The following is a 17,534-nucleotide window of genomic DNA, read 5'->3' as shown; positions in this document are numbered from 1 at the left end:
AAATAATAGAAATAAGTGGGAGAAAAATACAATTTAACAAGAGACAATTTAAAATAACAAAAATACAGTTTTTTAAAATTTTGTTAGTTATTTTTCAGTTGTTTTTTTTTTGTTTTATAGAAAAGTTTTTTAAACTTTTTTACAATTTTTTTTTCTTGTGGTTTTTTAAATTTTTAATATAATTTTTTTTTATAAATTTGTTTTAAGAATTTCTTTAAATAATTTAAAATTCTTTTATTACATTTTAAGGCTTTGCCATTGTTTATAATATTTAGATTTTTTTGAATTTTAGTTTTTTTTACTTTTATATCAATATTTTAATCAATTATAATTATATACAACTGATAAGAATTTGTGTTTTTTTTAAGATACATTTTTGATAACAAATTAAAATAATTTTGTTTTTTACAAAAATTTTTTTCATTTTATAAGCAGCACAAGTTTTCAATAGGTAAGGTAAAAACACACCTTTTATGTTTTTTTTGGGGGGGGGGGGGACGATAGATAATTAGTTAATAGTACATTTATTGCTTCTTTCTTAAATCATAAGAAACCAACAACTCCTTGTATTAACGCTTAACAAACTTGTGAATCCTTAAAGGATATTTGTTTATTAATTTTCTAAAGTTAAGTTTGTTCTAAAGTTTATTTTACAAAGCTTTACAGTATTTAAGACATGCTCGTGCAGTGTTGCTGTTGTTGTTTTAACAAACAAACTCTATTTGCTAAAAGAGTCTGTATAAACGAGTATGAATTTAATTTTTTAAATTAACAGTGATGATCGTTTTTTCTAATATTTTTTTTGATTTCAAAACAAAACTGTTTTTCTAGTTTGTTTAAGATTGCAGAGTAAAATCTACAATTAAGTTTAAAGAAACAAAAACAAAATCAAAAAATCAAGTTTGTTGCAAAGTTTCAGGAGTTGCTGGTGGTACAATCAATTCTGAATCCTTATTAGTTTTGGTATTAGTACAAACTGAATCATCATTATTATTATTATTAGTAGTAGTAGAAGTGATAGTAGTATTGGTAGCACATTGATTTGCATCAGTATTATCATTGTTATTATTATTATTGTTGGTAGATGATGAACAACTAGCATCGGCAATAAGTAAATGTTTTAAATTGGTTATAATTTGCACCTCATCGTATTTCTTGTCAGCCTCCTCAGCAAGGAAACGAGCTTCCTTCAATTGATTCTCAAGAGCGTCCATGCGTTCTTCATCGGCAAGGGCGCGGTTCTCAAGGATCTTGCGAGCACTGTTGATTGATAATCACATCATCGTTTAGAATTGCCCATAGAAGACATCCAAGATTAATAGCGGAGTATATTGCAATTGTTAAACCATTATTTTTTTCCGGATGTTGTGTCATTCATCGTCCACAAGACAGATTTGATGAAAAGACATTTGACGTAGGATATATATATGGAGGCGACACAGACAATGGAGACACATACACACACACAGATATATATATTGTATAGAAAACATAGACAAGAAATTTTGTTGGTGTTTGATTGGTTGGTTGTTTGGTTGCGGTGCACAGTAGTGGTTGGCGGCATTTTGTGATTTGGTTTTTTTTATAAATATTTATAGTTTCATGGTGATAATTTGCCATTCACATGGTTGTATATGTAGCAGACGGTAGTAGTAATAGTAGTGGTAGCAGTAGTTTTATTTTTATAGCATCCAAATAAAATGTTGACGGTGGAAAACAAGAAAATTTTTGCAAATTTTTAAACTAAGTTTTTAAGCCATTTTCTCTAAAGATTTATATGTTTTTCTTGTCGTGTTTAAAACAAAAAAGGTAAATTTTTTTTTAGAATTCTCTAGGATAATCCCAATATCAGACCGACTGAAATCATGTTCGAAACCAATTTCTTAAGGATTCTAAACATGCAATTTAAAAATTAAATCTGTTGGAAAATATCATGAGGTTAATCATAATGTTATTTCCATTTTATTTACTAATTTCTTAAATTTTCGAATTTCGAAATTGCAAATTTTGAAAATTATTTTAAAATTTTTACAAAATTTGTATATATATATGTATACGATTTTTAAGTTATATACGGAAATTCGATCGTCTTAGGACATTTTCGAAAAATTCGAACTTAAGTTCGAAAAACTTTGAAAGCTTTTAAAATTTCTTCTAAAAACTATTTACTTTAAAATTTAGTTTAAGTTTTATGTATTTTTTGTTAAATTTTTGAAATTTAAACTTTTTTGAACTTTTTAGCACATTTTCGAAAATTCGAACTTAAATTCGAAAAATGCCTTCTAAAAACTATTTACATTAAAATGCAGTTTAAGTTTTATGTATTTTTTTGGTAAATTTCATACATTTTCGAAATTTAAACTTTTTCTAACTTCTTAGGTCATCTTCGAAAATTCAAACTTATGTTCGAAAAGCTTTTAAAGCTATTGAAATGACTTTTGGAAAAAACTTTTTACTTTAAAATGCGGTTCCAGTTTAATGTAATTCTTGGTCAATTTCTTATATTTTCGAATTAGTACTTCTCAAGATTTTTTCGAAAATTCGAACTTATGTTCGAAAACTAAATTTATGTTCGAAATAAAGTTTTATTATATGTACATGATTTTTAAGTTTTATTCAAGAATTAGAACTTATTTAGAGATTTTCGAAAAATTCGAAATAATGTTCGAAATGACCTAAAAAGGGAATTTTATATTCGAACTCGTATTTTTTGAAATGAATTTAAAAAATTTCTTGAAAATCTAAAAAATTATCAATCAAATTTTGGAATTTATAATTTTTAAGTTATAATCGAATATTCGAACTTAAGTTCGAAAAAAAAAAATTTAAAAAACTCTCAAAATGATCTTTAAAACAAGAGCATTCATAAAAAATTAATTTTGTTTACATTTAAAAGCAATTTTTGGCATTTTCTCAATTTCGAAGATTGATTTTGAAATGTATGAATTTTAAGTTATGAATATTCGAACTTATGTTCGAAAAAACTTTAAAACTCTTAAAATTACCTTAAAAACAAGATCATTCATAAAAATTAAGTTTCGTTTAGATTTAAGAGCAATTTCTGGCATTTACTCAATTTCGAAGATTAATTTTGGAATTTATGAATTTTTAAGTTATTTTCGAATATTCGAACTTATGTTCGAAAAAAATTTAAAACTCTTAAAATGATCTTTAAAACAAAAGCATTCTTTAAAAATTAAATTTCTTTTAAATTTTAGAGCAATTTCGGGCGTTTTCTCAATTTTGAAGTCAAAAGATTTCGAAAATAGTACTTTTAATTAAACTTTTTTTTAGCTTTTAAACTTTTACTTTTTTATGGAAAAACAAATGGAAAAATGTACCTTTTTTGTTGCTATTTTGTTTTGCAAGAAAAACATATAAATCTACAACTACAGAGCACTTTTATGTTAACAGACATTTAACATAAACATACTAAATATTTCAGATAATAAATAAATAGATAATTATACTTAAACTAAAATGGTGATATAATACGATCGAGACATAATATAAAAATAGAAACTTAGGTGTGCAACAATCTTTTTAATTGATTAAATAATATGATTAATAATTAAAAAAAAGGAATTTAATATTATTATTTGGCAGCTCTAAAATTTGTACTACAATTAGCTGAGAGGGTGTTGTAAGGAAATAGGAAATAATAATAATTTTCTAAGAAAACACTACTTTTAAAACATTTGCCAGGAAACAAAATAAAAAGTTATAAATTGTTGCATGCCTAGTACTTTAAACTTAAACATAAGATACATACTTAAATATAAATTAAATAAAACTTTATTTTTTGTTAATTTAAACAAAAACTAAAGTTTTTTACAGTTTACAAATAAAATAAAACTTAAAATTTAATTAAATTTAATATAACAACACTTTAAAGGAGCATTTAAAGTGTTGGAGCGGTGGTTACCTTTTCATTTACACAAGTTACAAAAAAAGAGAGCATTATTACCCAGTTTTACCTAACCTCAATTTTAAATAATTCCACAAAAGAAAACCCTAATACCCTACAGTAAACAAAAGAAAAATTTTGTATATTGTATTGTATACCTCTTCATATTTCTTATCGGCTTCTTCGGCAATTAATTTAGCCTGTGCCAATTGGGCTTCCAAAACAGCTACTCTGTCATCTTCCATATTTGTACGATTTTCAAGAGCCTTTCGTATCCTAATTTATTTGATTATATATATATTTTTTTTTAAATATTATTACTCTTAGTTTGGGATATTTTTTAAAAAAACAATAATCAACCCAAAATAATAAAAACCTTCACCTTGATAACTTAAAATTTAAACTTAATTTGTTTTTTTCTTTTTCGCACTTTAAAAGAATTGTAAAATAAATAATTTGTAATAATTATATAATAAAAAAATAAATATTTCAATACAATTCGCATTGAAATGGAATACTAACCGTTCACTTTCATCAGCAGCTTGGGAAGCTTCAGAGAGCTTAGCTGTGGCGGAACCCAAACGTTCTTCTGAACGTTCCAAGTCTTCTTCGAGCAATTGAATACGACGGTTCAAAGCAGCAACTTCAGATTCAGCCTAAAATTTTGTTTTTTTTTTTTTAATTGTTAAAAAAGAAAAAATAAATATTTTTTTGGTTTTATATAAAATAACTTAAATTTAACCTTAAAATCTTAATAAATAAACTCAAATATATGCTCCTTTATAGTTTTATATATAAAATATACTTTTAATAGTGTTTTGAAAGCCCAAAATTTACTAAAAATCTCTATAATCTATAACTGGGTTTTAATTATGCTCTCTTTTTGTTTACTAAAACTTTTATACAAAAGTTTAGTTTAATTAGAAATTCTTTAAAATTTCTCCAGATCTTTTTGTCCTTTTTTTATCCTGTAGAGCTGTAAAAGAAACTTTTAGAAAAGAAAACTATGCTTTTTTTCCTTTTTTTCGATTTAACATAATTATGCAAACATTGTTTTACAAAACAGCCCCTAAAAGAGAAGCTGACATCATCCTTTTAATGAAATCTTTTAGTTCTTTATTTCCTTTAATATATTCTCCCTTTATATATATATAAAAGTTTAATAAAGTTGTATTAACATTTTATTTTCAAGAAAATTCATAAAGAAAAACTGTTTAATAAACCCAAAATAAGTTATTAATAACTTTATGAATATGGGGGAATAAGACAAAAGTTAATTTTGTTTAAATAGCTGCCTTTACAAACTTTTTAAAAAGACTGAGATTTTAAGTAATTAAAGAAAAATCTTTAAAAATATTCCTTCTTTCTTTTTCATTTTTTCTTTATTTTATTTGTAAAATTAAAAAAAAATGATTAATAAAAGGCCTGTATTTAAAACAAAATATTAGCGCAAAATTACGTCATCATTATAACAAGCTTGCTTGCTAGCTGGCTGTTTACTTTTTAGAGGGTCGAGAGAGAGAGAGAAAGAGGAACAAAAAATATTTGTATGTCTGTAAACATACTCAAAGTATAGAAATTTTTAATAAAATTTCATTTTTGTTGTTGTTCTCGAATAACAAAATTAAAAAAAAAAAATAAGTCATTGACAAAAAGGGAGTGAAGTGTATGTACATATATGCTGAAAAATATTTGAATGATTAACTACATATAAGCGGTATGTATGTATATACGTATAAAACGTTGCCATGGGGCAGCAGCAAAATTTTGGAACTTATGTTATTCAGCCACAACTAGTCTCATATAGTATTACAAACAAAACAAAAAAACAAACAGAAAACAGAAAAGATAGTCAGCCAACAAAATCCCCCAACAAAAACAATATAAACAGGAAAAAAAATGAGCAAACATATACGGTCTTCATTTAAATAGATATTAAAGAAAGCAAGTAAGAGAATAAGTTATGTTAAGAACGACTTGCTGATACTGTACACTTTTGATAGTTTTTTTTTTTTAAAGAGAACTATATATAAAAGTTATGACTTATTATAGTGTGAGAGTATCACTTAATGTCGTAATACATTATAATTATACAGAAAATAAGTTTAATTTAATTAGGAAACTTAGGAACTTGCTGCCTTATAACAATTTATCAAAAGTTAATAAACCTTTGATAAATTGTTATGAATAAGGCGTTTAGTATATACCCCGGTATTCATAAAGATATTAAACCCTATCGGCAATTATCGTTTCACGTGAAATATGTTCCCTTTTTACTTTTTTCGTTCACTAACTTTTTTGTCGTAAAAAAAATCCATTGATGTGATATTTGTTGTTGAAATTTTGTAAACATTCAACAGCTGTTAACATTCAACAGCTGTTCCATATAAAAATCACTATTGTGATTGAATTCTTCACAACAAGTTCTCGATAGCAATTTTCCCTTCGAGGGAAATGAAAATTGAACGGGAACAAAACTTTCACTTCTATTACGCACATTTTTCATACAAGATTCCCGCAATAAATCATCAATAACTTTATTAAACATTTATGTATATGGGGGATAGAAGATTTAGAAACAGAGAAGGATATTAGGGCCAAAAGGTAGTACTTCTATTGACCATAATAAACATGATTAAAATACCAATACCAGAAATACAGAGAGTTAAAACCAAACATTCTTTTTCTAGAGCAACGAAATGCAATGAGCTGCCTTGTACTCTCTCTTTCACTCGGTGAGAATACACCCAAACAAAATCATTTGGAGAACTAATTTTTTACTCTCTGCCTTGCGATGTTCTAAAGCAGCAAAGCGGAATGAGCTCTCAAATGAGCTGCCTTGTACTCTTTCTTAATAAATCCGTTTAGAGAACTATTTTTTTACTCTCTGATATTCGCTGTTCTAGAACAACGAAACGCAAAGAGCTGCCTTGTACTCTCTCTTTCAATCGGTAAGAATACACCCAAACAGTTCCTTAGTTTATTTAGAAGATTGTAACTTCGATATTGCAATCTCTACTAAAAATCCAGCAGGATGTTAAGACCAAAAGTTCTACTTCTTTTGACAATAATAAACATGAATAAGTGAGCTTTTTAACCAATACTAGAAACACAGATTGTTGTGAGCAATGAGCTCTCAAATAAGCTGCCTTGTATTCATTCTTTCACTCATACGTATGCTCACACTAACAAAACCGTTTAGAGAACTATTTTTTTACTCTCTGCCTTTCACTGTTCTAGAACAACAAAACGCAAAGAGCTGTCTTGTACTCTTTCTATTACACTTACGTATGCTCACACTAACAAAACCGTTTAGAGAAAAAAATTTTTCTCACTGTATTTCACGGTTCTAGAGTGCACTATATAAAGTCGTTATAATTATACAGGAACTTAGATTGACAATTCAGCAACAGCTGTATCAACCGATAAAAAACTATTTTTTAACTTTTTCTGCTTTACTAATATTTCTTCTTTCTTTTACTTTTTTGTTTTTGGATGAGCAACAGTGGTGTGGTTTATATGTTATTCATTATATTCTTTTTTTTTTGTTATTCATTGATAACACGAGAGTAAAATTTATGAAACAAAACATAGCTAAACTGTTTTTTCAGATTTGCATAATATTTAAATATAGAAGAAAAAAATTATTATTTAGCTACTAACAGTTTAAATCATAAATATTATAAATAATATAATACGAAATAAAACAGTTAAATTTAAAAACAAATGTCTTTTTAAACAAAGATTTAAAAAAAAATCATATTTATTAAGAAGAATATAATTCTTTGGAAAACATATTATAAGTATTAAGTCAAATTTAGTTTAAATTTATTACAATAGAATTCTAAAGTTTATATTGTAACAAAATGGAAATTAAAGTTTCATTTAGGATAAAAAGAAAACTGTTTTCTAATGGAAGGATAAACCCAAACTTGTTTATGAAGTAAAGAATTTAAAAAGTAATATAGAAAACATTTTTAATGTATTTGTCAATATTTTGCAAAGAAATTTATAAAACTTGTCACTAAAAGTCCATTTATGATCTTAAGAAACTGGATTTCGATCATTCTAAGGACTTTTATAGAAAGTTTTGTTTCATTTTGGGATCTTAAGAAATGTGTTTTCCCTTTCTTGAACAAATTTTATTGGAAATCTAAAATTTGTATAGTTTTACTATAAAAATCTGTAATTACTTTCTTTCCCTCTTTAATCCTGTCTAAATTTGGAAATCTTTTTCTCAAACAATTTTAGTTAAAAAGGAAAGCAAGTTTCAAACGCTTTAATTACTTTTAAAAAGAAGTTTTGTAAAAGTTTCGAATAGTTTTATTTACACAATTGTAAATCCAAATTTGTAAAGTTTTACTATAAAAGACTGTATTTACTGTCTTCCCTTTTAATTCTGTCTAAATTTGGAAACCTTTTCTTAAACTATTTTAATTGAAAACTTAAATTAAAAAGATTTCTCTAAAGAATTGTCTTCGTTTTTAACCTTTAGCAATCTAAAAATCAGAAAAATTTTGTTGAAAACCATTTAACAGCTGTAAAAATCGTTAATTATTTGAATCGACTCTTTTAGAAACCTAATTGCCGGTACAGATGAAAAGTTTAATCCATTTCCGTTCTCACGACAATTGGATCTCGCTCCGGAACAACTCGATTCTCAATCGGTCAACTCAGATTTTTCCCAACAACAACAAGTTTAATCCCTTAACACGACAACCGGTTCTTTGCACCGGAGTTTGACTGGGAGTTCAATGAAGAATTGCCTAATATTGTCAACTCAGCCAAACCAACATTGCACCTGTTGCTGCCACAACAACAACAAGTTAAATTTATAAAAGGATTCATTTAAAGTGTAAACAAACAAAGAAGCTAAGTACAATTGAACTTAAACTATGGATAACATAAAGAATATCAATAAACCAATAATTTAACAAAAAGTCTTATAAAAACTGTGTGCAATAATTATAAGAAAACTATGAACAGCCTAAATGTTTTCAAAATCCAACAAAAAAACAAACTCATGTGACTACTTTCCCCCCAAAAAAAATAGATAAAATTAAATCAATAAAATTACATATTTTTAATGGGCCAATTGACAAATTCAATTAATTGTCAAATGACGAAAAAAACAAATAGACAAACACACAGTTAAAAATTTCCCATTGTGTTCTTTTTTTTTTTTTTTTTTTTTTTGGGTTTTGATTAGGATGGCGGTGCATCAAGCACTCATATTGCCAGGTTATCACACGTTTGTCCAGAGAAAACCCCACCAACCGACCTATACCTTCATATAGGAAGTTGGAGCATCCGGACTTGATTTCATCAAAAGTATTAATGGTCTCCACCAGTATATATTTGAGTTTAAATGGTCTCCACCAGGTTATATCGTGAGTATTTTATGGTCTCCACCAGTTAAAAACGTTTGAGTATTCTATGGTCTCCACCAATAAAACATAACCTCACTTGAGGTAAAACGAAAGCACGAGGTTAATGTAGACAACATGTAACTTTGAACAGTTACATGAAGTAATACATTACACCAGTGCGAGCGAGACGCAAAACTGTCGAAAGCCAGGCAACAAACACAAGCCTGAACGCGTTTAAGAAATAATCGCGATGACGCGAGAGTTGTTCCCCAACTCAGACCTGAATTGCGACTGCCCATTGTGTTCAGTGATATAAAAATGAAAATAGAAAAATTTTTTGTTATAAAAATATACGCTAATTATAGCAAAATTAAACAAACTACACAATACAACTACGTTTAGGGGGAGAATGATGAACATAATAAAATTTAAAAAAAAATAACATTGAACTTTTTTTCTATATTTGAACATGATACAAACATGGTTTATTTTAATGTTTCCCATTTATAATAGACTTGGATTATAAAGAATAAAACAAATGGCCGTAAAAGGTAAAGAATTCATTTTACTTTTTTTTTTGTTGTCCATTTTTTACTCAATGAGTACACTAGCTGGCTTAGTGGCGACTGACTAGTGTGATGTTAGTTGGTCATACAATAATATTAAAACACACAGTGTCAAGTATAAAACGCACATCACAGAGACACATACAAAACAGAAAAAAAAACACCCCCAACAACAATAATAATACAAATATGAGTAGAATATTAAAGAAAATAAGGAAATGCAAATGAAAACAAAGTGAACAAAAAAATGTAGTCGGTTAATGATCAACTATAATGACTGTTTGAGAAGGCCTAGTATAAGCAGAATTATTGGATGAGTCTGTGTAGTAGTTTATTGAATGGTCTAGGTACTAGTTTATTGACTCATCTATAGGATAGTGTGATGACTAGTTTATGGACTAGTCTATGGGCTAGTGTAGTGACTAGCCTATTGACTACTCTGTAGTGTATTGAATAGTCTATTTACTAGTCTATAGATTAGTAGGTTAATGATCAACTATAATGACTGTTTGAGAAGGCCTTATATAAGCAAATTAATAGATGAATCTGGGTACTAGTCTATTGATGGTCTAGGGACTAGCTTATTGACTAATCTATAGGATAGTGTGATGACTAGTATATGGACTAGTGTAGTGTAGATATGAACATCCATATGGACTAGTTTATGAACTCGCCTATGCACTAGTCAACTGAATAGTCTATGCACTAGTCTACTGACTTGCCTATGCACTAGTATACTGACTAGTTTATAGACTAGTATAAAAACTAGTCTATGAACTAGTGTAATGACTAGGTTTATCACTAGTCTTTGGACTAGTCTAATAACTAGCCTATTGAATAGTCTATAGACTAGTAATGCGACAAATCTATATACTAGTCTATTGCCTAATCTATGGACCGCTATTGATTACTCTATGGGCTAGCCTATACACTAGTCTATGCACTAGCCTACTGACCAGTTTATTAACTAGCTTAATGAATAGTTAATAGACTAGTTTTTAGACAACTCTATTTACTAATCCAAAGATTAGATTTTTCAACACACTTGAACTGGACTATTGTCCGTTCCACAAGTTTACAACCAATTAATGGACTCTATACTGAATTTTCCAACCCTGCTTAACACCCTGTTAATTTCAAAACTCTTAAATATTAAAATTACAACAAATTTTCAAAGAGCAATAACAAATGAAACTCTTCAAAAAAAAAAAAAACTCGCTCTCTCTCCCTCTAGCTCTCTTGAGCGAAATGTTTCTTGTTCTTTTTTCTACTCAAATTTCTTGGCAACTATACAGTTATCCTTATCTCTCATTACTAACCGAAATATTTTACAAAAAGAATACAACTAATATAATTGTAATTAATATGTAAATATCTAGGTTTTTTTCTTTTTACCAAAAAAAAAAAAAAGAAATGTTCTGGGATTTTTGTCCAAAAATGAAAACTATTAAAAGTATATTTTTTAAAAAAGAAATAAAACTATTTTGGAGCTGGTTTTTTACACATAAAGTCTAGGGCCAACTTACTTCCTCTCGTCTTACAACTTCTAATTGCAAGCGCTTGTGATATTCTTCACATTCGTCTTTATATTTTTCCATTTCTTCTTTGGTCTGACGCATTTTCTTCTTCAGCACATCCAATAAAGTGCCTTGTGGAATGTTGGTGGTCATTTTTGTGTAGTTTGGGTTTTTGTTTTCCGGTTTAGTACTTTTTTTAAATAAATGAACAATTAGGGCTTTTAGCACTTGTTTTCCTTTATTTCTTACTTTCTTTTTACTTTAAACAAGTAGTTTTAATTTCTTTTCTAAGCACCTTTTTTTATTTGAAAAATTTTCTTCTTTTTTTCTAAAGAAATAGCAGAATGTGAACACAAAGTGTAGTGTTGAAGACAGACTGAGACAACGAATAAATTTTTAAAGCGGAACGTTAGATAAAAAAAACGACCACCGGTTTTTCTGCTTCTTCTTCTACTTTTCTTTAATTTTTTTTATCTTATGGAGTGGTTTTTTATTTCACGTTTTTTTTTCTTCTTTCTTACTTTTGTTAAACTATTTTCTTTTTAATAAATAACTATCCACTTTATAATTTTTAACAATTATATGTTATTTTTTTATAAATAAATTTTAGATATTTTCTATTTCTTTTTGTTAAAAAAAAATTATAAAATTTCTTTTTCAAAATGCCAACAACATAAAAACTCTACACACAAAACGAAGCTTACGTCTCGAACTTTTTGCAGCGAATGAGCTCATTTACTGAAATTTTTTTCTTTGAGTGGCGGCGGCGTTGACAAACGATTACGTTGACAAAACATATCGGCTTTTTGCTTGGAAAAAATATGTGAAAAAAGAGCAAAAAAAAGAGTAAACTAGGAAGGTATGTGAGTATGTGCGCGAGTATGAGTTAAAACTACAACAAAAAGCCTCGCCTAGATTTTGTACTCCAAACTCTTTGCTTGTTTTGTCTGTCTATCTGTCTGTTTAATTTCTTAGTAAAACACTTGTTTTTCGTATAAATTTCTATGAGAGAGAAAGAGATAACTGTATAGTTGTTTTTTTCGGCAGGTATTATGTTATACAAAAGCATGCATTAACTCAAAAAAATAATTTTGTATTAATGCCGCTTGAAAAGTTGTGGTTTTTTTTTTAATATTTATATAAAATTTTCTAATAAACATAAATTTTAAAATAAATTTTATATTTGAAATAATTAAATGAAATTGTACTTGTTATTTAACTAATTGGCAAAATTGAGTTAATTGTAATTAGATTTTTTTTGTTTAATTGTTAAGTTAATCTTATTGGAATTTTTTATTTTAAAGAGAAGAGTAAAACATTTAAGTTCTCTTTTATTGGTGAAAGAAATATAAAAGAGAAAAAATGAGTGTAATTAAGAATACACTGAAAAAATTAAAGTTAAAACTGAATTTAAAGATCAGAATCTATAAAAGATTGTAGACTAGACTGTAGACTAGATTATAGACTAGGCTAAAGACTAGACTATATAAAAGACAAAAGTCTAGACTATAGAGTAGACAAAAGCCTGGTGCAGTATAGACCAAATTATAGACCAGATTATAGACTAGACTCTAGACAAGATTATAGACTAGACTATATACTAAACTATTCTGTAGACTATAGACAAGACTAACAACTTTACTAAATACTACACTATAGACTAGTAGAGTAGACTTATTATAGACTACTATATAGACTAGACTATAGTCAAAACTATTGACTAGACTATAGGCTAGGCTATAAACTATACTATAGACTAGACTATGACCAGATTCTAGGCAAGATTATAGACTATATACTAAATTATAGACTAGACTATATGCTAAACTAAAGACTTGACTATAGACAAGGCTATTGACTAGACTAAAGACTAGACTATAGACCAGAGCAGTCTATAGACTAAATTATAAACTACATTATAGACTACACTATACTATAGACTAACCTATAAACTAGACAAACGACAAGAGTATAGTATAGTCACTACACTACTTAAGCCTAGACTATAGATTAGACTATATACCAGACCGTAGACTAGACTATAGACTAAACTATAGACAAGGCAATAGAGAAGACTGTATATTAGACTATAGACTACTATAAACTAAATACTAGACTGGACTATAAGTTAGACTATAGACTGTTCTATAAGTTAGACTATAGATTGAACTATATACTAAACTCTGGACTAGTTTATCGACCAAATTTTCGTCCAGATTTGAAAACCTTAACCTTTAAAGAAATTTTCAAAATATTTCTTTCTTTAAATAAATAAAGGTTGAACTTTTTGTTTAATTAATCTTATCAAATTTAGTCAAAGGTAGTAAAAAAGGAAATAAAAACATGACTAATCATTAGTATAAAATGTGACGCGTCTGCAGCGAAACAAAAAACAAACAAAAAATAACCGTTTAAAGTTTCAAAACTTTAAACATATTGAATACTAAAAAAAAATACTGATAAATTTAGCCAAATAAGGTATACTTGGCTCGCTTTTTTAATGAAAAAAAAAAAATGCAAAAGTGTGTAAATACACAACACAACGAGCAAAACCATAAAAAGCTTTTCATAGAAAATAGTATAGAAAAGTATTTTAAATTATGATTAAATAAAACAACAATTAATTACACTTGACTGGCAATGAAAAGAAATTAAAAGTGAATTCCTCATATGTATTGTTATGGAACTAAAGAAAAAAACGAAACAGCAGCAAAAATCATACACACCATTTAGTATTTATAATAAATAAATTAAAAAAAAAAAAATAAACAAATTGAGTAAATTGCAACAAATATGGTTACAAGCGTCATTAGGAAGGTCGTTGACAAAACACTACTATTTATGTTTGCCAGTGACATATAAAAACAAACACGTTTTTTATTTCTTTTAAATTATTTATAATAATTTTTTTTTTTTTTTTGGTTTTTGTAAACATTTTGTAAGAATTATTAGTTACTTTTTTTTGTAATTGTTTATTTTATTGCCATAAAAGGATAAAAATAATAATTGTTGTAAAAAAAAACGTTTTAAACATATTAAACCAAAAACAGTTTATTAGTTATGTTGGGTATTGAAAATTTTTAAAACAAATTAATAGTCGTAAGAAAAAATTTAAAATAAATTTTATATATTTTTTTTCAAAAATTTTTTTAAGAGAATTAAAATTTTTAATAAATTTTGAAATTTGAAGAAATCTCTGTAAACATTTAAACAATTTGCTGAAACAAAGTTGTGTCTTTATAAAACCTCAAACTTAATTGTTTATTTGTGGTTAATATATGATTTTTTTATATAAAAAATATGTATATAAATAAGTACAAAAATAATGACCGATCTTAGGCGAAATATGACAATTGAAGACCTCATTTAATACTGTGATCAATTAAAGATTGTTTAAAATAAACTTAAGCTTTATTTTTATATAAAACTTAATTTATGTAGAATTTTAAAGAAAATTATAGAAGAGAAGTTCTTCAATAGAAAATTGTATGTATAACAGTTTGTTTTTATTACAAATGTTTGTATAGAACTTTTTTAGTTGTTTAAAACAGCTTTTACATGGAAAGCTTTATGCATAACACTTTTTTTCGATAGAAAAATTAGTGTATAACAGTGTTTTCCTATTAAAAATTTGTGTGTAACAAATTTTTCGATAAAATGTTATGTTTCATATTAATAACAAGTATAACACTTTTTTCTTCTATACAAACTTGGGCGTATAACAGTTTTCTTTTAAAAATTGTATTACACTTGATTGGTAATGCGTTTTTTTTTTTATAGAAATTATAGAAAAAAAGTTATTCTATGGAAAATTGTATGTATAACAGTTTGTTTTTATTACAAATGTTTGTATAGAACTTATTTAGTTGTTTAAAACAGCTTTTACATATAAAGCTTTATGTATAACACTTTTTTTCGATTGGAAAATTATTGTATAACAGTGTTTTCCTATTAAAAAATTGTGAGTAACAAGTTTTTCGATAGAAAGTTGTTTGTAAAGATATAAAGTTGTATTCATAACAAGTTTTTTGATAAAATTTTTATGTGTAACACTTTTTTCTTCTATACAAACTTGGGCGTATAATAGTTTTTATTTTTTGAAAAAAATTGTGTGTATAACAGTAATTTCCTATTGAAAATGTATACATAACAAGTTTTTCGGTGGAAATTTATGTTTATAACACATTTTTCTTTAGAAAATTGGGTATATAACAGTTTTTTTTTGAGAAAAATTTATGTATAACACTTTTTTAAATAAAAAAAATGTGTGTATAATAGTCTTGTCATACAAAAAAATTTGTACAAAATAAGTTTTTCGGTAGTAAATTGTGTGTATAACACTCTTTTCTTTGAAAAATTGACGGTAGAACAGTTTTATTTTTGAGTATTTTCCTTTTGAAAATGTGTTTATAACAAGCTTTTCGTTAGAAATTTATGTGTATAACACTTTTTTCTATAGATAATTGGATGTATAACAGTTTTTTTTTAAACAGTTTTAATTTTGATAAATTGTGTGTATAACACTTTTTCTATAGAAAATTGGTTGCATAAAAGATTTATTTTTGAGAAAATTTTGTATATAACACTTTTTTCTCTACAGAATTGATTGTATAAGAGTTTTATTTTTGAGAAATTGCGTGTATAACACTTTTTCTGTATAAAATTCGTTGCATAACAGTTTTTTTTAGAAAATTGTTTATATAACACTTTTTCTAAAGAAAATTGGTTGTATAAGAGTTTTATTTTTGAGAAAATTGTGTGTATAACACTCTTTTTTTGTACAAAATTGGTTGTATAAGAGTTTTATTTTTGAGAAATTGTGTGTACAACACTTTTTTCTGTCCAAAATTGTTTGTATAACAGTTTTTTTTTAGAAAATTGTTATATACTTTTTCTATAGGAAATTGGTTGTATAAGAGTTTTATTTTTATGAAAATTTTGTGTATAACACTTTTATTTGGTAAAATGTGTATATCACCAGTTTTGTCAATAGAAAATTATGTGTACAACACTTTTTTGTATAGGAAATTATGTGTATATCACTTTTTTTTATAGAAAATTGTGTGTATAACACTTTTTTCTATAAAAAAAATGGGTGCATAACACTTTTTTCTATTGAAAATAGTATGTTGACTTGTTTTTACTTTTGTAAAATGTGTATGAGTATATGTATAACAGTTTTTTTCTGTGTATAACAGTTAAATTTTTTGGAGTATAACAGTTTTTTTTTCTAGAAAATTTTGTGTATAACACTATTTTAAGCTGAAAATTATGTTTATAAAATTTTTTTATACATAATTATGTGTATAACACATTTTCTTAAGAAAATAATAAGTTTAATAGTTTTTCATTTTAGATAATTTTCTTTATAACACTTTTTCTATTAAAATATTAGTATAACAGTTTTCTCTTAAGCATATTCAGTGTATTTAAAGAGTATTCTAGTAGAAGAAAGTTTGTAAAGTGGTTAGCTATAGCTCTGTTTAAGAACCGACAAATTTGCAAAAGAAGACTAATATTTCTAGACTTTACAGACATTATAAAGAATTAACTCTTTTTGCTATTAGAGTTGTAAGCTATTAAATAAGTAAAAAAACTAACAATTAACTAGAAAATGTAGTTTTTAAAAAAAATTTGATTTAAATTTTTATTAAATCATTAGTTTAATTAAATTATTTTTGTTAATTAACAGAATTCTTCTAACTATTGCGTAAGTGTTTTAAATATAAAACTTAGGCAGCAGAAGAAAACAAAAATGTTAATTAAACACACAAATTTATATTTATGCAATCATTGTACATAGAGAGTCAAAATTCTAAAAAAAAAATCCACAAGATCTTAAGCTCTTTCAATAACTATACAAAAGTTTAATGCAAAATTATCTCTACAATGAAAAAAGAATGAGAAGGTCATTTCTTTACGAGTGTTGATTAAGAAAAAGTATTTTTCTTTTTTTTTTTTTTTGCCAGGGAAGCGAAATGTTTTTGATATTGAAAATTATACAAAAAAAGACCTTAAGAAGACTGCTGAAAGAAAAGAATGTCTAGAGAAGAGTATAACTGCAGATTGTGTTTTGTATCTGCTCTTTTATATATAAATATTTTTTAAAATTCTAAAGAAATAATATAACGCTTACAAGTGTGACAAAAGAATGTAGCGAAAAAAAGCAAAAAAA

At 26.2% G+C, this 17,534-nt stretch overlaps 2 protein-coding genes across 16 annotated transcripts in view; one reads left to right on the top strand and one right to left on the bottom strand.

The window, feature by feature from the left end:
* Window positions 1-8,944, top strand: part of LOC111678816 (zinc finger protein 568) — a 65,926-nt gene extending 56,982 nt beyond the window's left edge. The window contains exon 6 of the transcript XR_006940787.1: window positions 8,484-8,944. The gene's annotated coding sequence lies outside the window, so the exon portion shown is untranslated. The remainder of the gene's footprint in view (window positions 1-8,483) is intronic.
* LOC111678819 (tropomyosin-2) overlaps window positions 1-17,534 on the bottom strand; it is a 61,780-nt gene that overhangs the window by 27,891 nt on the left and 16,355 nt on the right. For 9 of the 15 annotated variants that reach the window (XM_046950259.1, XM_046950260.1, XM_046950256.1 and 6 more), the window contains 2 exons: window positions 4,430-4,563; window positions 1,143-1,260 (listed from right to left, as the gene is read on the bottom strand). In XM_046950259.1, the coding sequence (XP_046806215.1) occupies window positions 1,143-1,260; window positions 4,430-4,563 (252 nt within the window). Of the gene's footprint in view, window positions 1-1,142; window positions 1,261-4,065; window positions 4,184-4,429; window positions 4,564-11,368; window positions 12,097-17,534 lie in introns of those variants that run through there. The other 6 variants (XM_046950263.1, XM_046950262.1, XM_046950261.1 and 3 more) reach the window with 4 other exon arrangements.

Source organism: Lucilia cuprina, chromosome 4, assembly GCF_022045245.1.
Source record: "Lucilia cuprina isolate Lc7/37 chromosome 4, ASM2204524v1, whole genome shotgun sequence".
Classification (NCBI taxonomy): domain Eukaryota; kingdom Metazoa; phylum Arthropoda; class Insecta; order Diptera; family Calliphoridae; genus Lucilia; species Lucilia cuprina.
Note: the sequence above shows the minus strand (reverse complement) of the source record. Positions and strands in the feature narration are given on the sequence as shown.